The 24,283-nt window shown below is 40.6% G+C and overlaps 1 protein-coding gene across 4 annotated transcripts in view; it reads left to right on the forward strand.

Moving 5' to 3' along the window:
- Nucleotides 1-24,283, forward strand: part of HYDIN (HYDIN axonemal central pair apparatus protein) — a 423,676-nt gene that overhangs the window by 56,131 nt on the left and 343,262 nt on the right. For all 4 annotated transcript variants that reach the window (XM_016930119.4, XM_063797419.1, XM_016930120.4 and 1 more), the window contains exons 6-7: nucleotides 10,909-11,108; nucleotides 20,870-20,994. In XM_016930119.4, coding sequence (XP_016785608.3) covers nucleotides 10,909-11,108; nucleotides 20,870-20,994 — 325 coding nt within the window. The remainder of the gene's footprint in view (nucleotides 1-10,908; nucleotides 11,109-20,869; nucleotides 20,995-24,283) is intronic.

Below are 24,283 nucleotides of genomic sequence, written 5' to 3' on the forward strand. Positions count from 1 at the left end.
AACCAGAATGATAGAATGTTAAGAGTTGTTGAATTTGAGTGATGGGTACATTGGGGGTTTGTCATGCTAGTCTGTCTTCTTTGTGCATGTTTTAAATTTTCCATAATCAAAAGCTAGAAGAAGAGAGAGATTTTATTACTGTTTATCCTGCAAAGAAATAGTTGAAATGTATTTAAAATATGTTGCTATGTAGTTTATAAATATGAAATGCTAACATTTCTGGTGAGGATTATTGCTTCACTGTGTTTTGTAGCTGCTTATCTTACTCTCAGCTCTTTTATTCCTTCTTACCGTTCCACTTATCCAGCATTGCATGTTTATTGGGAAACCCCTAATTAAAAAAATTAACTAAGTTAAATGTTGTTATACTGTTACTTCTAAATGTTTGAAAGTTATCAAAAGCTGAATGCATGTTTGAGGAGACATAGTGAGGATAATGTTTACCTATGAGAAATTCAGCTGTCCAATTTTGGAGACATTAAGATCTTGTGTTGGACTTGGCTCTAAACTATATAATTTATTTCAAAAGACAGAGTTGTTTTCTCATTTTGCTGGCTAGCTAGCACTGATGATGGCGTAGTCAGTTATCTACATTCGCTTTCACTGTTGGAAAGTCTTCCTTAGAAACATCATTTCCCCAGGGCAGTGCGCAGAATGACCTGCTAGGGTTAGGCATGCTGTCTTTCGGGCTGCTCCAGAATGCAGCCAACGAGTGACTAGAGCCAGATTTATTTTAGGAAAAATAAAAGTCATTCATTTCACCAAGTGTCACTGTTTCTTCACTTGGCCAAATTGATAGCCAAAGTACATGCTTTTTTCTTTCTTATCCCCTGCTGATCTGAGCACTCTCCATTCTCATTTACTCTCCTCACATCTGGATGGTAAGATATGTAAATTGCAGCATGCCACAGTTAAGCCAGCCCTCTTTCAATTGGATTTTCAGTACCCATGTATATTAGCATGTCGAAGATGATAATGCAATTTACATTTCCCTCCCGCCCATCATCTATTAATCTGGCTGCCTAGGGATGGAACTTGTTAAGAATGCCAAATGCCCAGATAACAGGTGCAGCAAATTTACTTTGGCTTTCCTTCTCTCTCCTCACTCAGACTTTAAAAAAAAATGATTGGATATGTTATTAATCTAATAATCCTAGTGTACCTATCATATACTATAGAAATGTAATAGCCAGTGTCATCATAAAATAACACTATAAAATTCTAGAGCCTGACATTTTTCTTGACCTCTTAAATTTGTATCTTTACCATTAAAATGAGAAAGAAAAATATTAGGCTTTTGTGGGAAAGCAAAACAAAGTACTTCCTTGGACTTAAGAAAGCATCTGTTTGCAATGTGTTGTCATACGGAAAAGGCAGCAAGCTTTGAAGAAAGCATGCAGTGGTGCAACTGGGTGGCTCAGTTATGGTTTAAGAAAATGTCTAATTTGTTCTCAAAATGGTTTTTCCAGTTTGTCACTATGAAATTTAAAAACCATAGCCCAAAAAGAATAGAAAATGTTAACATGTTCTATGTTATCTATGTATACAATAATAATAAAACTATATTGCCAGCAATTTGAATTTAAATGTCAGTATCATAAAATTGTCCACAATCAATGACTTTTGTTGGCAAAAATAAGGATCAGGATTTTGTTTTCCTCCTGCCTGAAATTCGCCCTCCCCAGTTCTATCTGGATCACCCCTGTAGCCCCAGTACCTGGCACAGGGCCTGATACATAGAAAGGGTGCAGTAAATATTTGTGGAGTGAGATAAGTAAGTAAAAGTTAATCTAAGAAAATATAAAGAAGTTTCTTTGACTTGAGGTTGGCCTACAGATGAGAACAGCATGTAAAAAGGGCTCAATTATCTTTTTGTGTCATGAATATATTAGATATTAACTTTCTTCTTTGTCACTTCAATTAACAGTAAGATGTCTAGGAAGTCTTCTCTAAAAAGAGTTTCTCTTTATTTTGTTTCATATTTCCAGATAGTCACATCCATACTTTTTAGCTTTATGGACCTCATAAATGTAATTTGATAATAAGGCTAACAAGGATTTTAGGAAATTTCTTTATAAAAACTCCTGATAGTGTAGTACCCAGAAAAGATTACAAATGAATAATATTATTTCATTTACTCAGTGCCAGGCCCAGTTTTCTGAGCCAGATCCAATGGAGAATAGAACAAGCTTTAGCCTTCATGGAGCTTACATTTCACAATGAATAAGCAAACAAACAAACAAATATATACAATTTAATGTCAGGAATTGACATAGTAGGGGGTAGGGAATGATAAGGGCTCTGCTTTCTTTCAAAAGTAAGGTCAAGGAAGACTTCTCTGATAGGAAAGTCAAGGGAAGGCTCTCCTGTTGAGGTGACATTTCGGCTAACTTAAGATAACTAATTTAAGCCATGCAAATATCTGAGGGAAGGGCTGTCTAGGAGCGGGAACAGCAAGTGCAAAGGCCTTGTGGCAGAAACACGCTTGGCAGCCAGCTCGGGAAAGTACGAGAAGGCCAGTGGGGCTGGAGCAGAGGAAGCTGTTGGAAACATGGTAGGAAATGAGATTCCAGCAGGTGAGCTCATGAAGGATCTTAGAAGCCATGCAAAGTGGGATAGGAAGCCACCATAAAGTACTTCAAATATTTTTATTATGGAAGGCTTTCTTTTCCTCATATGAAGTAGAAAGAACAGCAGAGTGTCTTTCTACTTTCTGCTGTCATCACCCACCTTTTCAAATCTCAGCGCATGACCAGTCTGGCTTCATCTGTCCTGCCCCTTCCCCCAGTAGATTTTGAAGCAAGTCCCATACAGCATGTAATTTCATCTGTAAATATTTTGTGATTTTTCTCTTAAAGATAAGGGCCTTTTTAAAAGTTAGCATAACCACAGTACCATGATTGTGCCTAAAAAACCACAGTCACTCCTTAATATCATTACATATCCAGTCAGTAGTTTGGATCTTGATTTAAGAAAACCAACTTTAAGAAGTTGGTTTTTAAAAAAACCATTGCATACCAAGTGCAACAATGGTTCACAATTAAGAAAAAGTTTGTTTTTTTTTAAAGTTGGTTTTCTTAAATCAAGATCCAAACAAGGTTTGCTGATTGCATTCCTATCACATTGTTTAGAATGGCCCCTTGCTGCCTGTTGCCTGTAACTGATAGTTAGATCTATAGCCTTGATTAGATTCAATTTTTTCTTTTTGATCAAGAATCCTTCACAGGTGATGTGGTACTTCCTAGTGCATTATATCAAGAGGCACAAAATGTCTGTTATGTTTTGTTTTGTTTTTGTAATGATCCAATAAAGATCATTCCCTACATCACTGAGGGTTAAGTTTCTAATTCCATAATTTATTTTGCACTTACTGGTTGGAATTATTCTAAAAACAATAACAACAACAAAACCAAAACTTTCCCTCACCAGCTTTTCAGCTCCCCTGAGGTATAGTCCATTCAGGAAAGATAGGAGAAATGCTTGATCCTCTCCTTTTATCCAGCCTGATGGGTTGTGATTAGGGATGACACAATCTGACTTACATTTTGGGACCACTCTGGCTGCCAAGTAGAGAATAGGCTGAAGCAGGGCCACGTGAGGCATCACTGCTAGTAGCCTCCCCTTGACATTCATTTTCTCTTTCCTCATTGGTAAGAGAACCACAATTTAAAAAAATAATTATTTGTAATTGACAAAAATTGTATATATTTGTGGTGTTCAACATGAGGTTTTAATATACACATTGGAATGGCTAAATAAAGCTAATTAATATATACATTATCTAATTAATATATACATTACCTCACATACTTATAATTTTTTTTGTAGTGAGAACATTTAAAATCTGCTTTCTTAGCAATTTTCAATTTTACAATACATGGTTATTAACCATGTTGTATAATAGGTCTCCTGAACTTCTCCTTGTCTAACTGAAATTTTGTACCCTCTGACCAGCATCCCCCAGTTCTCCAACCCCAGCCCCTGGGAATCACTGTTCTACTCTCTGCTTCTATGCATTTGACTGTTTTAGATTCCACATATAAGTCAGATCATGTAGTATTTGTACCTCTTTTGCCTGGCTTATTTTACTTAGCATAATTGCCTCAGTTTCATCCATGTTGTCACAAATGATGGAATTTCCTTCTTTTTTAAGATTACATAGTATTCCATTGTATATATATGCCACATTTTCTTTTCTTTTTCTTTTTAACAGAGTCTCACTCTGTTGCCCAGGCTGGAGTGCAGTGGGGCAATCTCAGCTCACTGCAGCCTCTACCTCCCAGGCTCAAACAATCCTCCCACCTCAGCCTCCCTGGTAGCTAGGATTATAGGCACCTGCCACCATGCCCAGCTAATTTTTTTAAATTTTATTTTTAGTAGAGATGGGGTTTCTCCACGTTGTCCAGGCTGGTCTCGAACTCCTGAGCTCAAGTGATCTGCCCATCTTAGCCTCCCAAAGTACTAGGATTACAGGCATGAGCCACTGTGCCCAGCCTACATTTTCTTTGTATGTTCATCCATTGATGGACACTTGGGTTGATTCAACATGTTGGCTATCGTGAATAATGCTGCAGTGAACATGGGGGTTCAGGTAGCTCTTCCACATACTGATTTCATTTCCTTTGGATATATACCCAGAAGTGGAATTGCTAGATCATATGGTAGTTCTATTTTTAATTTTTTGATGAACTGCCATATTGTCTTCCATAATGGCTGTACTAATTTACATTCCCATCATCAGTGTACAGGGAGAACCACAAATTTTGATTGGACATTTCTGCCTGAAATAAGAAATTACATTTCCCAGCCTCCTTTACAGCTGCATGTAAGTGTCGGCCAATGAGATGTGAGTAGGACTCCAAGGCACCTGGTTGAAGAGAGCTGACAACAGCAGGAGGTGACCTGTCCCTTCTGCCCTCCTCCTTCTGCCCTGCAGCTTGGCTATGAAAGAGTTGGGTCCCAGGAATTACTCTGCCCCACAGGGTGACATCGAGGATGGGAACTGCATGCTAGAATGGTAGAGCAGGAATTTAGGAATTTGAGTCTCTGATGACACTGTTGAGCCACCCTACCGACCTGGCCTACCTACCTCTGGACTTCTTTGTATAAGATAAATAAACTTCTGCCTAGTGTAAACTGCTCTGATTTTGCTCTTTTTCCTTTTATAACGTAGCTGACTGATCCCTGATGCATACAGGGGGCAGAGGCTACTATAGTAGTTCAGGTAAAAGATAAGGAAGTTTGGATGAGGGTGGTGACAGTGAAGGTGATGAGAAGTAGGAGGAGTAAGGATGTATACTTTTTTTTTTTTTTTTTGAAGCAGAGTTTTGCTCTTGTTGCCTAGGCTGGAGTGCAATGGTGTGATCTCTGCTCACTGCAACCTCCGCCTCCTGGGTTCAAGCTATTCTCCTGCCTCAGCCTCCCAAGTAGCTGGCATTATAGGCACCTGCCACCACGCCCAACTAATTTTTTGTATTTTTAGTAGAGGTGGGGTTTCACTATGTTGGCCAGGCTGGTCCCGAACTCCTGACCTCAGGCGATCCACCCACCTCAGCCTCCCAAAGCGCTGAGATTACAGGCATGAGCCACTGTGCCCAGCCGGATGTATACTTTTATTGTACAGCTGCCAGGATTTACTGATGGACTGATGATACGAGAAAGAAATGCACCTAGTTTGAACTGTAGGATTTTGGCTAACAACTGGTCAAATGGTGGTGTCATTTACAGAGATAGGGAACAGAGGAGGAAAGCAGGTTTGTGAGGCTGGGTGTTCAGTTCATCAACTGAAGTGATTGCTTAAGCCTGCAGGCCATCAGAGCCTCCCTAGTCATAACATCTGAATTAATTGTAAGCCAGCAGAGCAATATATAATGATGTATGATCTAATATAGTCATATTAAGTGCATAACTTCAGAGATTGGAATACATTTTAAGGGACTTGTTTAAAGAACCTTATATTCTTTTATGGGTGTGTGAATTGATTATGAAAAAATTTATAATGCAAATCAAACTTCAAACCTTCCTCATTTGGGAACTTGAAAAGGTCTGAAAACATCTCTTTCAGTATTTCAATTAGCCTCCTAAACTATTTACAGCTGCCTTTAATTCCTTCTAGAACAAGGCAGCGGATATGTGAGTATAGAATAAAATGAGACAAACACTTCAGGATCTCCTTTTATCCTGGATTCAGCAGCATCTTTTGTTCTAGCTCTCAACGCCTCAGTTAATGCTCAGTCTCCACATGTGCCAGGGGCTTTTCAGTTTATAAGTCCCAACAAAACATGTGCTGGCTGGATTTGATCGCCTAAGAAAAAGCGAAAATAGTACTTATCTCTTTAGGATTCTGTAGTAATCAGACTAGGCTGTTGCATTGTTGAATTATGTGGGGTTTTCTAAGATCAAGTGTGCTTAGTGCAATTTGTGCTTCCTCATGTCTAGATAGCATAAGTTTTGAGTCTGGCATTACCATCTGGAAACCAGAATCAATTGCAGAGCTAAGAGTCTAACAACTCAATTTTTAAAATTTTATTTTTATTTTATTTATTTATTAATTTTTTTGAGACAGAGTCTCACTCTGTCGCCCAGGCTGGGGTGCAGTGGTGCGATCTCGGCTCACTGCAGCCTCCATCTCCCGGGTTCAAGCAGTTCTCTGCCTCAGCTTACTGAGTAGCTGAGACTACAGGTGTGAGCCACCATGCCCAGCTAATTTTTATAGAGGCTGGGTTTTGCCATGTTGGCGAGGCTGGTCTTGAACTCCTGGCCTGAAGTGATCCACCTGCCTCAGCCTCTCAAAATGCTGGGATTATAGACTTGAGCCACCACGCCCAGCCATTTTAAAAAATATATTTTAAATAAAAAGTATTTTTGTGGGTACACAGTAGATATATATATTTATGGGGTACATGAGATGTTTTGATGTAAGCATGCAATGTGAAATAAGCACTTCATGGAGAATGGGGTTTCATCCCCTCAAGCATTTATCCTTTGAGTTACACACAATCCAGTTACATTCTTTAAGTTATTTAAAAATATACTAGCAACCCAGTTTTAATCAATTTCTTGAATCCTATTTATTCCTTTTTATGACTCACTCCTGCCTTAGGACTTGTATGTTTGCAGTTCCCCTTGGCAGGAGCACTCTGTTCCTAGATCTCACCCAACTGGCTCCTTTTGCTGTTCAGGTCCCCATCCGAAGGTCACCTCCTCAGGAAGACCTCTTTAGTTATTCTAACCTAAATCAACCCCATCCGATATTATCACTTTCCTGTGCTTTATTTTCTTCAAAGCCCTCATCACTTTCTGAAATTATCTTGTTCTATTATTATTATCCTTATCAGTATATAGATGGCTAGATGGCTCCCTACCAACAAGAGTAAACATATGTTGAATTTTTTCTATATGCCTTACACAAATTGTACTTAATACAAAAGTCTGATAAGGACAGTTAACATTTATTGAGTACTTACTACTTGCTAAATGCTAGGCTAAGTACTTGCCCACACAAGTCCACATCTGTGTCATCTCATGCCTGGACTATAGCAGTGGCTTCCTAACTGGCCTCCCTCTTCCCGCTGCAGTCCGTGGCCCACATAGCAGCCAGCGCTTTTTCTAAAACGTTACTCAGGTTACATCAAGATCAGCTTTCAGCCTTGGGAATGCCTTCAGCCCTCTCACGTCCTAACAATGGCTTACAAGATCTCTGGGATCTGGCCGCCACAACCTGTTGGCCATGTGTCTAACCACACTCCTTCCCTTGCTCCCCTCTGGCCACAGGTTCCAAATCACACTTCCCCCAGACAGCCATCCATCCACATGGCTTCATTTGTCACTCATGTCTCTGCTGAAGTGTCACCTCCTCATAGAGGCCTTTCCTGACCGCGCCCCCCCCCCCACCCCATGTAAAAGAGCTCTCCAGACTCTCTGTCCCCATATCATGATTTATTTCCCGTCACTCATCACTACCAAATGTTCCGTTACCGACTTTCCTTCCTTCGGGAAGTATTTGTTGAATAGTTGCTAGATACTAGGCTCTGTTCTAGGTACTGGGTATACAGAAGGCAAGAAGATGGGCAAATCCCTCTTGACATGGAAATACGGGGGAGACATGCACTACACTCACTGGGGAGGTAGAATATACGATATACTAGATGGCTCTGGGCAAGACTAAAGCTGGACAGAAGGTAAGGGAGTGATGGGGCAGGAGAGGGAGAGTTCCATTGAAAATAGGGCAGTCAGGGGAAGCCTCGGGGAGACAGTGGATCGCCGTGCCAAGCACTGAAGAGGTGAGGGGGTGAGCACCATGAATAAGTAGAGGGAAGGAGAGAACATCATGTGCAAAGGCTCTGAAGGGGAAACCTGTGGCTGCAGGGGGAACCAGGGGAGAGGAGGAGATGTGGCCAGAGAAACGATGGGCGCACCAGGCCACGGGACCTTCGCAAGTGCGCCAGCCCAGCCTAGGTACTTTTCAGCAGAGAAGCAGCCTGAGCCGACTTACATTTTTACTGGGTCCCTCTGACCCTTGGGTGGAAAATAGACTTTAGGAGAGCAACGGTTGAAATAAAAAGTCCTGTTAGCCTGGGAAAGATTGGAGTGGCTAGGACCAGGGTGGCGGGGGTGGAGGTGGTGAAGAGTGATTGCAGTTTGGATATATTTTGAAGGTCGATCCTATGGATTGTATCAAGAAATTGAGAAATAGAGCATGAAAGGATGCCTCATTTCAGGGTTCTAAAGCCAGACCGCTGGAGAGATCCTGCAGTTGGAGAGAGGGTCAGACCTTAGCTGTCTTTGTGGAGCCTTTGTGGGTACTAGAAAAAGGTTCCCCCTTTGGGCTGAAGCTGTTTTGCCTCCATTCCTGGCCCTCAGCAGAAATCTTTATGCACAGTAGCAGGCAGTGACATTCATCAGGAGCTTTGGTTTGGGACATAAGTTTATATCCAATGAGATGCTGACTGGGCAGCTGGTTATGAGTTTGGAGCCCAAGGGGACAGATAGAACTACAGGCGTAAAGGCTATTTGTGAGCATTCCTGGCAGTTTTAGCTTTATATTTATTTATATGTGAGTTGCACTGTACATTACATATCCTTTATTCATCTGTTCATTGTCTCCTCCATCCTGATGTGAGCTGGAGGAGGACCGTGACCATGTCTGCATTTCCTAATTGGTTGTATTCCTAGACCTAGCACAGTGCCGTGCTGGCACCTGGGCACTTAATGAACATAGTTGAATGAATAAACTGGGGATGCCACTGCTTTATGCTTGTCCTGTGGCTTCATGAGGTTGAGTATGTGGCCAGCCCTGTATGCCAATTTGTATGCCAGATGGTCCCATTCTTATTCTATGTCCAAAGCCCAAAAAGAGCTTTTTTTTAAAACCTCCACCACTTACTACTGTTTATCACATGGTTACCAAAAGGAAATTTCTGTTCAAAATGACTTTTCATTAATCAAGACTGCCTTGCAGCTAAAACACACAATAAAAGGATGAGAAAATGAAGGAAAACAAAGCTTTTTTAAGATATCAGATACCTTTTATGGTGACTTCTTTTAACTTTTTCTTTGCTACATTGCAGGCAAATATTCTATTTCTATCTTATGAGATGGCATAAAGAATGACTTTATTCAGCATTTCTGTTGCATTTAAACTCATGACTGGGGAAGAGAGATGCCTAGGGCCTCAGCATTTTTATTTGGAATGGTCAGAAATGGCTTTGTGCAAGAAGTGAGGTTTCAACTGACTTACGCATCAGTTAGCTAGTTCTGTATGATTACAAACAATCCCACATTTAGTGGCTTAAAATAATAAAGCACTTATTATTTCTCACAAGACTGTGGTTCAGCTGGGTGGTTTTTCTGGTGTTGCCTGGGCCCTCTCATCAGGTAGGGAACTCTGCTTATTGTGGCTGGGCTTACATATCTGGGGATCAGCTGGCTCTAGGCTGGTCTAGCATGGTCTTGGTTGGAGCATCCAGGTGCACATCCTGCAGTAGGCTGGACCAGGCTTGTTCACATGCCATTGGCAGGGTTCCAAGAACAAGACTGGGTAGACCCAAAGCGTCTTGAGGTCTCAGCTTGAAACTGGCATAGCATAACTTCGGCCACCTTGTATTGCTGAAAGCAAGTGGAATGGAGACTCATTACTTGATGGAGGAGCTGCGAAGTCACATTGCAAAGAGTATAGGCAGAAAGAGGCCATTAGTTAGAAACATCGGCCGGGCACGGTGGCTCACGCCTGTAATCCCAGCACTTTGGGAGGCCGAGGCAGGCGGATCACGAGGTCAGGATATCGAGACCCATCCTGGCTAATATGGTGAAACCCCGTCTCTACTAAAAATACAAAAAATTAGCCGGGCGTGGTGGCGGGTGCCTCTAGTCCCAGCTACTCGGGAGGCCGAGGCAGGAGAATGGCGTGAACCCGGGAGGCGGAGCTTGTAGTGAGCAGAGATTGCGCCACTGCACTCCAGCCTGGGCGACAGAGCGAGACTCTGTCTCAAAAAAAAAAAAAAAAAAAAAGAAAAAGAAACATCATTCTAATACATGGGCTTGAAGGAGAACTAGGGTTTGGAAGGAGGACCTGAGGGAACTGTTGTGAATCTTCTTGGATCTACAGGAGAAATGGGCCTGGCCTTCCACTGACCTTCATCCTACCTCCCTATTGCCTGACAGACACATGAAGCATAGCTTCTCTACCAGCTGTAGGTTTTAACACTAGATCTGTTCTCTCTCTCTCTCTCTCTCTCTCTCAGAAAAGACAATCTCATTTGAAAGTACTTCTGTAATTGTTTTAAGATGTTTTCATGGAACTATACTAAAAGTTGTTTTGCACAATGCCTCTCATCGACCCTTTTCTTGAACAGTTATCGTGACCATGTTGCTTTTTCCACAAATAATGATCATACCCTTCCCTTGTAGGATTACGCCCATACGTTGACCTGTGTTACTGAAAGAGAAAAGTTTATTGTACCCATCAAAGCTAGAGGGGCACGAGCCATTCTCGATTTTCCTGACAAGCTGAATTTTTCCACTTGTCCTGTCAAATACAGCACCCAGAAGATTCTGCTGGTACGAAACATTGGCAACAAAAATGCTGTATTTCACATCAAAACTTGTAGGTATGCATGCCTTTAGCTCTTGTTTTTGATTGATTATAGCTAAATCTAGTCAGCTCAAGTAATTTGCTACCATAACATTGGGGGGTGGAATTGCTTGTTACAATCTTCAGTTGCAAAGCTGGGAGACCTCACTGATGTAGGGTAGACTTCCTCTTCATCCTCAGAGGAAACAAAAATTCAAGGTTTAATATCTTATATCCATATTATACTAAATCCTCTTTTTGGTTCTTCAAAATGCTGGATAAAAGTCCTTCTTTTAGTACAGAGAATGGCCCATGAGAATATAGAAATAAATTTGTCTTGACTGAGAATTTTTATAACTGGCTTGATTAGTTTTCTGTTGCCATTGTAACAAATTGTCACAAACTCAGTAGCTTAAAACAACACAAATTTATTATCTTACTTTTCAGTGGGTCAGGAGTTGCACTGGGCTAAAATCAAAGTGAGAGCAGGGCTGCATTCCTTTCTGGAGGCTTGAGGGGAGAGTACATTTCTTTGCCTTTTCCAGTTTCTAGGGGCCGCCCACATTCCTTGGCTCATGGCCCTCAGTTTTCTTCTCTGAAAAATGGGGAAAAGTATACCAGCCACTTCATAAGGTTGTTGGGATAATCAACAGAAACTGCTGGTATATATCAAGTGCTATATAATCGGTGTTTGCTCTTTTCTTTTTCCTTCAAATGAGCTATGGCCAGTGTGGTAGACAGAATGATGGCTCTCCAGACATGTCCATATCCTAATCCCCAGAACCTGTGACTGTATCATGTTGTATGGCAAAGGGGAATTAATATTGCAGATATAATTAAATTTGCTGATCAGCTAATGTTAAAATTGGGAGATAATCCTGGATTCACTGGATGAGCCCAATGTAACCAACAAGGGCTTTTAAAAATAGAAGAAGGAAGCAGAAGAGTTCAGCGTGGTGAGCTGTGAGAGGGACTCAATCTGCTGTTGCTGGCTTTGGAGGATGAGAAAACTGAGGGATAGAGAGGTCACATCATTTCCTGAAGAGCACAGAGCTAGTAAGTGATAGAGCTGGATTTTAATCTGAGTATTTGTGGACTAACCACAGTGTAGACACCATGGGACAGTATAAAGCAGGTGTCCCCAACCCCCGGGCCATGGACTGGTACCGGTCCAGTCCGTGGCCTTTTAGGAATCAGGCTGCACAGCAGGAGGTGAGTGGTGGACAAGAGAGCAAAGCTTTATCTGTATTTACAGCTGCTCCCCATCACTTGTGTTACCGCCTGAGCTCCGCCTTCTGTCAGATCAGCCGCGGCATTAGATTCTCATAGGAGCACACACCCTATTGTGAACTGTGCGTGTAAGAGATATCTAGGTTGCATGCTCCTAATGCCCAGTGATCTGTCACTGTCTCCCATCACCCCCAGATGGGAACGTCTAGTTGCAGGAAAACAAGCTCAGGGCTTCCACTGATCTACATTATGGTGAGTTGTGTAATCATTTCATTATATATTACAATGTGATAAGATAGAAATAATGTGTGCAATAAATGTAATGCGCTTGAATCATCCTGAAAATATCCACCCCACCCCCAATCTGTGGAAAAATTGCCTCCCATGAAACTAGTCTCTGGTGCCAAAAAGGTTGGGGACTGCTGGTATAAGAATGATGAAACAACCCCATCTCTCAAGGACCTCTCTTATAAGATGGGAAAGAAGGATTTGTTTTGGGGCATGAGAGCAAGTGGCTGACCAGTGGGGTCTTAAAAAGAACAACCAGCTTGGGAAGACAGGAAGCAGGGGTTCAAGTTCTTTTCTATAAAAAGTGGTATGTATATACTGGATTTAAGTTCTGTTTTTAAAAAGTAGTGTGTATATACTGGATTTAAGTTCTCTTTCAGAAGGGCATTATCTGTGGCATCCTTTGCTGACTTAATGACTCATTTGTCCAAAAGGGATTAGAATTTGCTTCTACTTGATTCCCAAAAGTTAGGCTACCATGGAGTACTCTTTTGGTAATTTCCTGCCTTAGGAGTTCCTGGACTGATAGCTCATATGCAAATCCCACACCTTCATAAGACACAAGTTCAAGTTATGAATGTCCTAGAGAAACTTTGTTCCTTTAATTAAAAACTCAGATACACACTTTTTCTTTTGCTGATGGGAGTGTGTTTGGGGAGTCCTTCACATTTCTCAGGTTTATACGGGGATCTGGTACCAGTCCCCTAACTTGACCATTGTGAGGCCTTGTCTCCTGCTCCAGCAGGGCTATTAAAAACCCAGGCTTCTGGGCTACTGGGAACCCAAGGCAGACCTATCATTAGCTCAGTGGCTTACTGCTGTGGTTCTTAGCTTCCTCTTTGTTTTGGAATGGTATGAGTTTTTCTTATTTTTGTGCATGCTCAGTTATGCATTTATTTACATTATCTTTTATCCAGTCTTTCTAGGTATTTTCTGGTGGGAGGGTTATCAAGTGACCCACTTTGCCATACTGTAGGTAGCAGCACTGCCATATTGCCAGTTGAGGGCACATCCTTTGGGAGGGAATTTGTGTTTATTTCTCCAAGTACTCTAGGTGAATCACTCTCTCTGAACTATTTCGTGTAGATCCACATTTCTGTCTGATATCCTATTTCTCCTGGCTTAAAACTACCTTTAATATGTCTTGTAGCACAAGTCTACTGTAAATTCCCTGTTTTTGTTTATCTGGAAAAAAGTGTTTATTTTTCCTTCATTTTTGGAAGATATTTTTTTTCACCATATAGAATTCTGGGCCAACAATTATATATAGATTTTTTTCCTCAGTACTTTAAATATGTCACTCAATTGTCCTTTGACTTATATTTTTCTAATGAGAAGTCTGCTGTGATTCTTATCTTTGTTCCTCTGTATGTAATTGTCTCTTTTTCTTGGGCTACTTGCTGATTTATTTGGTTTTTGCAGTTTGGAAATGATGTGTCTAGGTGTAAGTTTTGTTTATGTTTTGCTTTTTGTTTTAAGGATTTTGTTTTGCTTTTGCTTGGTTTGGGTTTTAATTTTGCTTGAGGTTCTCTGAGCTTCCTGAATCTTTCATTAATTTTGGAAAATCTCAGCTATTATCTCTCCACATTTTTTTTTTGTTCTATCCTCTTTCACTTTTTCTTCTGCTTGCAGGGAAGTTCTGCCTGCCACAGGCGAAAGCCACAGTCTAAACCGTATGTGCATATCCCATCCCCCTCGGGGGAAATGGGTTGGTCTGTCTTTAGATTTCAGGCTATTTGATGTGCTACCTCCGCTCTCTGACAGGCACAAGAAAGGTTGTGATTTTGTTATTTATCTCACTTTTTCTTATGGTTAGGGTAAAAGAAACATTCTTTCCAGCTTTCTGCATTCTAGGTAGAAGCAAGATTCTAAACCACCTTAAATAAATCAACCACTAAAGGCGAAGGAAAAGTTCTTTTGGAACTCAGTGTCTCCAGACATTGGTCATAAATTCTCTACAGGCCTTGTTTGTTGTCTCATGGCAAACCTCACATATTTTGATGGAGGAGAAGGAAACAGGTTGTTCAGCTGGCTTCCCATGAATTAGAAATAACCCATCTTGGCCTGGCATGGTGGCTTATGCCTGTAATTTCAGCACTTTGGGAGGCCAAGGCGAGTGGAGCACTTGAGCCCAGGAGTTTGAGACCAGCTTGGGCAACATGGTAAAACCCCATCTCTACAAAAAATACAAAAAACAAAAAAATAAGCTGGGTGTAGTGGTCCATACCTGCAGTTCCAGCTACTTGGGAGGCCAAGGTAAGAGGATTGGTTGAGCCCAGGAGCTCGAGGTTGCAGTGAGCCATGATCATGCCACTGCACTCCAGCCTGGGTGACAGAGAAAAACCATGTCTCAAAAAAAAAAAAAAAAAAAAACCATCTTTTTCAATTGAAAAAATGGTCTCCCACAACCACCATTCACAATACGCATTAAAAACTGTTACAATGGTATTTTTTTTTTCTATGAAAAAAAGAATCTACCTAAGGTGGATATGCAAGTGCGGGAACATATCTTCCTGCGCTGTTTGGCTGAATTTGAAAAAAACCACCCCAAAATGGCAATTTCGTATATTTCAGATTCATGTAAATGTGAAGCAAAAATCACTTCACAGATTTAATAGTGTGAAGTTGCAAAAAAAATCTAAAATCTTTCTATCCATCTACCTATGAATATGAATTATGTTTTCCTAATGTAGAAACAATTCTAAGGTAAAATGGGAGGCAACTCAGGGACTGGCCAGGATTTGTCGGAGGCAACTCAGGGACTGGCCAGGATTTGTCAATAGTAGATATGCTGGCCCAGCATTGCCATTTTACTGTGAAGGGAGTAAAGCCTGAGGAGTTAAATGACTTACCCAAACTCCCCCAGTAAGTTAACATCAAAACCTGGATTCGTGCAAACATGGGCTAGCTCTGGGCTTGTTTGCCCTCAGGTACATGTCTCACCATTCCCCTGCGCTGCTCAGTGTCCCTGTGGGGCTTCCTGAGCCTTCCTAGCCTCCTGGCTCAGCCAGATTCCAGCTAGGTTTGACCAGTCAGGGACACTAGCAGGAGACTGGAGAGTAGGAAGAAGGAAGAAGCCTCTTCCCTCTTTGTCTTCAGCAGAGTCCCCAGCCACCACTGCACCTCCTCCATGGTTCTAGCCACTGTCAGGCTGGCCTGCCACGGTTCTAACTTCTGCCAGGTGACCCTGGTCCCCAGGATCTGATAACACTTCCTCCTCTCCTTTTGCTTCCAGTCCAGGGGTGGAAAAAGCTTACCACTGTTATGAATCTCGGAGCTGTCTCACCTTCTTCAGTTGGAGTTCTCACCTCTCCCATCTTCTGTGTAACCAAGTCTCTCAAATTCCCTGTTTGCAAATATTTTTGTTTTCCTGTTTAGACTCTTCATGAAATAATGGCTTTATGTTTTCTCCACAAAATGCGTGTTTTTCAACTATCATTGATTCTGTGAGTTGCCTCAAGTCCTTCCAGTCAGTCCCTTTTCTGTTTAAATTGGCCACAGCTGGCTTCTGTTGTTTGCAACTGAGAACGCTGATGGCTTCAATGAGAAAGAATGTGGTTGAATTTGTGGTCACATCATATTGAGTTAGAATCTCTAAGGAGATCCCCTGACAAGGATCCGTTCTAAAAACCACACAGATGTTTCTGTTCCTAGACAGTGTTCTTCAGTTAATATGGTTGTTAATAGACATGGTAGAGCAGTGGATATAGTCTGAGAATTTGGAGTCAAAAGCCCATGGTCCTCCCACTTTTAGTGTCAATATACAGCTAGAAATAATGTCCCACAGGAAATTGTTTAAAAAAACAGATCATCCTTTTCTCGTTGAAATAATGATTTTATTAGTGGTTAAGTTTATAAAATGCTTAGGTTCTTATAAATCACAAAAACTAAAACTTTCTTTGCATGTCTGTTACCCTTATTCGAATGTGAGCTTCTCAAATGGAAGGATTGTATCTAACTCTTTTCATTTGTATGTCCCCAGCATCTGTCTAGAATAAATAAACACCCAATAAATGTTTATAAGATGCCTAACCAACAATATATCACAAAGGCAAAACTACAACTATAGACCTCTACAATAAAATAAAATAAAACACATTCTCCAACTGCTATAAAATAAGCATAATAATTTTACACTAATAAAAGAGGCTGCAATGGGCTATAAAATGTACAGAGAACATAAGCAATTATTGTTAAATTTGACCTAAAACTCTAGTAGGTATCAGAATAACTTTGATGATTAAAGTAGGATTAACATTGGAAGGTGAAATAGAGAGGATTAAGAAGCAATTTCAAAATCTAAAAACTCAAGTAAGGAATTAAACAAGAAAGATCATCTGAAGAATAAATACTAATATTATATTCAATATTTAATATTGTAGGATCCATATTTAGTCTTCTGCTAAAATATTGAATCATTTGGATGGTTTTAGTTCTTAAGAAGAACTCATAATTGATGGAACAAAAACTCAAATCTTTCTCATGGCTCATGATTTTTCACAAAACCAAACTCCCTCCATAATTATTTGGTATTAATCAAGATATGATATCAAAACCAAATATTTTGTTAGACTGAACCATCCTTATACCCTTGAAGAACAACACCTTTTACTTCTTTGTAAGAGCATTTTCTGATACTTGATATTTTCTAGCCCGTTCAGCCTGTCTGCATTTTAGTAAAATGAAGTACAAAATCAAATTATAGACAATGTGTAACCACCAGAACTTAACACACTCTACCCAATTAACATCTATTAGGCAGCTGTAAGTAGCAATGGCAATCCCAGGTGATTATAACTACTGAAGAAGTTTGTGTAACCTAAACCCAACGATTAGCACAAAGGCAAAGTAACCCTTACCACTCCATGGAACTTGGATTCCTGGAGGTCGTACAGATGGGATACTAGTATCACTTTTTCTGTAAAAATTATTAATAGTTTAGGTACTGCAATATAATAATATCCAATTCATTTTAAAACTATTCTTTTGCTACCAAGAAATATTTGAAAATAAAATGAAAGTACAATGCAGGAAGAAAAATATTAGGAAGTAGGGAGGCAAAGGATAGAAGTAAATATGGTGGTGTTGTTCCTAAAGCTGGGAAACTGGGCCCAGTTCTCACTTCTTCCGATTCTCACTGAGGCCATAAGGAAGGAAGAAACTTTGAGACTGGGAGACTCACCGTCACTTCCCACAAGGCACAGATTCTACTGAAGGTTTGCTCCTTCTCATTCCACCACGATGTCATAAACACTGATAGTTGATTACAAATATTTTTATTTACCTTTAAGAGTTTATTGTAATTCAATTAAGAACCTCTTCTGAGAGGCTCCTGAGTAAAGAACCATGTATGGGGTGACTCGTGATTGTGTTTTCCCTTCCCTCTCTTCTCAAGAGTTTCTAGCTATTGAGAGAGGCAGGCATGAAAACCAACTCAAGTACAAAGTAAACCACTGTAAAAACTAAAAGGGAAGTTATAGTCTCTGAGAGGAAAGAGATACTATTCACAAAAGGGAGAATCAGGAAAGATTCTATTTAAGAGGTGACTTTGAGTCTGGGCTGTGAGAGGTGGCTTCAGAAGGAGTATGGCATGTGGGAAATGGCAAGTCACCTGATGTGATCCTAGCAGTTCCGATTGTCTATGTGGGGGCCACAATCTGGTGGGAAGAGAAAGCAGGTGCAGTGCTGGGGGAGGTTGTGGGTGAAGAGACTAAAGCCTGCCTTCCATCCCACCCCAGCACTGCCTTGGAACATGACAGGTGTATAGGATATTTGGACAGATGTATGTGTGTAATGAAAATGCAAAAACCTACTGGGAGCAGATTGTGTGGGACCTGAAATGCCTAGGAGTTTGAACTTGATTGCACAGGTGATGAGGACCGCTGAAGGTGTTTGAACAAGAGATTGATGTGTTATGACCTGTGTGTGTTTTTTACACTCTCTGTAGAGCAGTGTGAAGGAGTGAGGGGGGAATGATAAAAGCTTGAACTCATCGAAACACCCAAACACATCCACAGATTCATCACACAGCATCTAGAGGCTGCCAGTGAGGGAGATAAAAATAGCCATAACAAAAAGAATAATAAACACTTGTATAGCATTTCCTTTGTGCCAGGCATTATTCTAAGCACTTGACCTGTATCAACCCCTTTAATCCTCACTATAACCATATGAAGTAGGTGCTATCATTACCCTCCTTTTACAGATAAGGAAACTGAAGGTTAGGTGACTTGCCCAAGGTTGTGGCAGAGCTGGGTTTTGAACTCATTCGGTTGGCTCCAGAGGTCAGGCTAGTAACCACTGCCCCAGAGTGCCTCTGCAGCAATGCCTGGGGTTCACTGGTGGATCAGTGCTACAGGTATGGGGACAGGAAAAAGGAAAGGAAGCAGGAAAATCAGGAAGTGAAAGGAGAGGAGATCCACTTATTCATGGGATCTAAAAATCAAAACAATTGAACTCACGGACATAGAGAGTAGAATGGTTACTGGAGGTGGGAAGGGTAGTGGGGGTTGGGTGGGGAGTTGGGGAAGGTTAGTGGGTATTAAAAAATAGTTAGAAAAAATGAGTAAGACTATTTGATAGCACAACAAGGTTACTATAGTCAATAACTTAATTGTACATTTTAAAATAGCTTAAAGAGTGTAATTGTATTGTTTGTAACACAAAGGACAAATGCTTGAGGGGATGGATATGCATTCTCCATGATGGGATTACTTCACAGTGCATGCCTGTATCAAAACATCTCACGTACCCCATAAATACATATACCTACTATGTACCCACAAAAAGTAAATTTTTTTTTAAACTTAAAAAAAGAAAAGAGAGGAGATCAAGTAGAAAGTACCAGAGAAAATAACCAATTGCTCACAGTAGGGAGCACCTGAGGTCCTGTAGTAATACTCTCAGATGCCACCCAGTGCTACCCCTGACATAAACTCTGTATCCTTATAGCCGAAAGCTTAGATTTTCTGAAACTGAGTTCATCATCTAAAGGAAGATTTAAGGAATGACAACTCTAAGAACTGTTGTGATCGAAGTAAATAATCAGAAACAGCTCGGTCTGCCAGATGCATTACACAACACATTACTTTGAAAAACTAGCAATTTAAAGAAGTGAAATGGACCATGAAAATAATTAAATGGGCTGGGTTTCCTATTTAGGAAGAACTCTCTAAGTTATTTAAGGTATTTCACCATCAGATCCAGCTTCCCTCTTACTATTCTCTTCCAAAACAATTAAACTATTTCCTGTTTCCAAATCAACCCTCACTCCCCACAATGTCTGCATCCCAAATTATATTTTCAAGACACAGAATTTGTCCTCAGTTTGCCTTTTCAAATGCACTCTCCACCCTTCTTCAGTTTGCTCTAGCCCCGGAGGCTGGCTTCTACAGCCTGGGTCAACAGCCCTCGACTCGCATTTCTGGCTCTGGTTGTGTTCACCCAGTGAGGGTCTGGTAGACAATGAGATGGGAGGGGATGTGAAGTCAGGATATTTTTTCCCCATTGTCTTCCCTGGGAGACCACCTGGGCTGCTGTCTCCCTTGGCTACGTCTCCTTGCTCCCCATAAGGCAGCCTTCTCTTAAGCCTCTCCTTGCGGTTTTAAAAACCATGCCTTCTCTCCATGGCTCTTTTGTGGCAGCGCTACTGTTACCACCTGGGCTATTGCATCATCTCCTGTAGTTCCTCTACACCCCTCCCACCCTTTTAATATAGACCCTCTGTTCATCTGTCCTGAATTATCCTAAGGCGAGTGAGGGTGCTATCCCTTTCCTTTTGGGGCTCAGATATATTTTTCCACTATGATGCCCTCTCTCCTGTGAACTCTCACAAAACTCGATTTTTATCCCTTTGAAGGCACTGTTCTTTTGAAAATGACAATATTTGCATACATATTTTAAGTCTGTTCCTTACAGCAATCTCAGTGTTTGAGGACAAAGGCTGGATTTTATTCATTTGCAGTCACCCTAACTTGAGTGCCTGAGCCCAGCAGGGATACTCAATGAATGTTAAAAGCAGGGCTGAATGGCAAGGACACAAACAAGAATATTGTTGCATTGTTTAAGTTGCCCTTACGCTTGCTAATCTAATGCTGTCATTTTAACATTAAAACTAAAGTTCTTTCACATTAAGTAGCAAAAGTCTACTTCACTTCTGGATTATGAAATTGCAGTGCTGGGTCTGAGCTGTCTGCAGAACTAGAACTCCTGTCTCCTTTCCTCCCCGTCTCACACTAGTCAGAAATATGCTCTGATGATGTGCCTCTCTGTGTGTTGCAGGCCTTTCTCTATAGAACCAGCTGTTGGAACTCTTAATGTGGGAGAGTCCATGCAACTGGAAGTGGAGTTTGAGCCACAGAGTGTGGGCGATCACAGTGGAAGACTTATCGTGTGTTATGACACAGGTATGCAGTATTCTTTGTTAAAAGTTCTACATATTAAGAAAGGTCAGATGAGAATGTTCTCACTCATAAGTGAGAACCAAGCTACGAGGATGCAAAGGCATAAGAATGATACAATGGATTTTGCGGACTTGGGGGAGAGGGCAGGAGGAGGGTGAGGGATAAAAGACTACACACTGAGTACAGTGTACACTGCTCAGGAGATGGGTGCACCAAAATCTCAGAAATCACTACGAAAGAACTTATTCATGTAACTAAACACCACCTGTTCCTCCAAAAAACCACTGAAATTAAAAATAAATAAATAATAATAAAATCAATTTTAAAAAATTTGAAAAGGTCAGATGGGAAATATGATAAAGCTGAATAGGAAATGGTTATTTTGGCTACATTTGAGTAAGCTAAGATCCACAAGATAAAAAAAAAAAAATGAATGCCTCCAGTAGAAATGATGTGGAGTCAGAAATCCCCCTAACTGGTGTCCCCAGTGCTTGAAAGCCTGAGGAATACAGGACTCAGGAAGGAGCCCATCCCCAGGAGCCACACTGGTGGATTGAGGTTGTCTGTATATTAAAATTTGCAGGTAATTTAATGCCCCGTGGGTTTTCCATTTGACTTATTGTGATATTTGTCTAACATTTTAAAAATGTAAACCCCAATTCAGAATGTTCTGATATGTGCCCACTAGTCTATTAAGATCCGGTTACTTTAATCCTTAGAACGTGCAAATATCCTACGTAACATCTTACAGGAATATAGGACTGTCTCTGTTGCCACTAGTATTTTCTTGAAGGCCACACCCTCCATAATCATGAAAATTACACATTGTTGCAAATATTTAATTTATGGTCATGTAGATGGCATGTACATTATGCAGTCTCCAAAGTTGGCTTCCAAATTAATATTTTACATTGCCATTTATTATTTTATGCTTTTTCTCATTTCCTTCTCACTTCTGCTTCACCCATTCATGTTGATTGACCCAGATTATCTGCAGAATGGCGTTGTAGGGAGAAAACAGAGGCGCACAGCCGGGGAAAGAGTAAGCTAAGATCCACAAGATGAAGAACCCACAGAAATGATGTGGAGTCAGATAGAAATCCAACCTAACTGGTGTCATTGATGCTTGAAAACTTGAGGAATGCAGGGCTCAGGAAAGAACCCATCCCTGGAAGTCACACTGGTAGATTGGGGTGATCTGTGTGTAGATAGAAACTTGAAGGTACACCCAGAGAAGGAGCAGCACAAGGCATCTAGAGTGTAGTTCAGAGTTGCTGGCTTTGTGGACGTGTATTTGAGCAGGACGACTCAAGCCCTTGCCTTAGGTCCCATGGTTAAGTGGCCCTAGCTCCACATTGCTCAGCAGAACAATGCCACAGACCAGCCAGTGATGTGGTCTATCTGTTTTGTCTATTAGTTTTAGCCACACTCGCTGGCTGCTAGCAAGAGAAACTAGCTTAAGAAAAGGGGGAACGTTTGACCCATATAACCAAAGGGTAGAAGGCTGAAAGCACAGCTCATAACACATTGGGGCATCAGTTTTCCAAGATAGTTGTGTCATTTTACATTCCCACCAGCAAGGCATGAGAGTTCTAGTTGCTTCACATCCTCACCAACATGTAGTGCTGTTTTGTCAATTTTAGACATACTAGTGGTGTAAAGTGATGTCTATCAGTGGTTTTAATTTTCATGTCCCTAATGATTAATGATGTTGCGTGCCTTCTCAGGTGCTTACTGGCCATTCATTTATCTTTTTAAGTGTCTGTTCAAGACCTTTCTTTGCTTATTCTTTTGTTATTAATTTGTAAGTACCTTTTATTACTCAGTATTCTAAATACTAGTCATTTGTCAGATATATGTATTATTAATATTTTCTCCAAGTCTGTAGCTTGCCTTTTCATTTCCTTGATAATATTTCTTAATAAGCAGCGAGTTTGAATTTTGACAAAATCCATGTTATCAGTTTTCTTTTCTTACAAGATTAACACTTTTTGCCTCCGTGCTAGGAAATCTTTGCCTTCTGCAAGATCATGAATATAATCTCCCATGTTTACTTCTGGAAGGGTTATAGTTTTAGCTCCTGTCTTTAGGTTAATGCCTCATCTTTTATTTAATTTTTGTGTATGTGTGATGTAGAGGCCGTGTGTCATTGTTTCCCCATATGCATTATTTGCTGTTTTCTGTCTTGTTCTGGAATATGGAATACTCTTATTCCAATACTTAATCTATTATTGCACTGTTATTCATTGATTTTTACCTCTATATTTTCCATTTCTTTTCCTCTGTAGACTGATCTGGATACTTTCTTTTTATTCATTATTCCATTCAATAATCCCCTCTTCAGTGAAGTCTCACCTGCTGAGTTTTAACTTTTTAATTATTATTATTGTTTTTATTTCTGGAAGTTTTATTTAGTTCTTATCAAATCTGACTGCTCTCCCCTCTTTTATTTTTCAAGTTTCCCTTTGATTTCTTAAATATATTAAATGTGTTTTTTTTATATTTTGTATCTGATAATTCAAATTAAGTCTACTTACTTAGTTTGCTGTTTATTGTTTCTGCTGGTTTTCAACCAGGGTATCTTATGTCTTTTTGTGTTTTGTGATTTTTGGATTTGAAATTCCAACTCTGGGCAGGCCCTGAACTTTATCTGCTGTCCTCGGCACATAATGCAATCTTTAAAGCAGAAATCCGAAGGTTCACAAAAGCCATTAGGGCAAAGGCTAGCCTTGGCACTAGACTATTTCTTGGTATGCTTGTCTTCACATTGATGTCCTTATTGTCCTATCAGGTTAGTGATCAATTTAAAAGTATTTGTAAAAATACTTTCTCAGCCGACTGCGGTGGCTCACACCTGTAATTCCAACATTTTAAGAGGCTACAGCAGGAGCATTGCTTGAGCCCAGGAGTTTGAGACCAGCCTGGGCAACACAGCCAGACTTCGTCTTTACAAAAATAAACACAAATTAGCTGGGTGTGGTGGTGCATGCCTGTGGTCCCAGCTACTTGGGAAGATGAGGTGGGAGGATTGCTTGAGCCTGGGAGTCAAGGCTGCGGTGATCCTGCCACTATACTCCAGCCTGGGCAACAGAGCGAGAGTCTGTCTCTAAAAATAAATTAATTAATAAATAAAACAAATAAAAATATTTTCTCAAGTATTTTGATGAAGTCCCTAGTTTCATTGGCTGCCTGAAAGTGACTCCAGTGTATGCCTTTTTCACATTGTTCATTATTATTTATAGACTAGTTCCTTCTTTCCTACTACTTTATAGTCCTGTCTCTCCATCGTGTT

This window comes from Pan troglodytes, chromosome 18 (assembly GCF_028858775.2).
Source record: "Pan troglodytes isolate AG18354 chromosome 18, NHGRI_mPanTro3-v2.0_pri, whole genome shotgun sequence".
NCBI lineage: Eukaryota > Metazoa > Chordata > Mammalia > Primates > Hominidae > Pan > Pan troglodytes.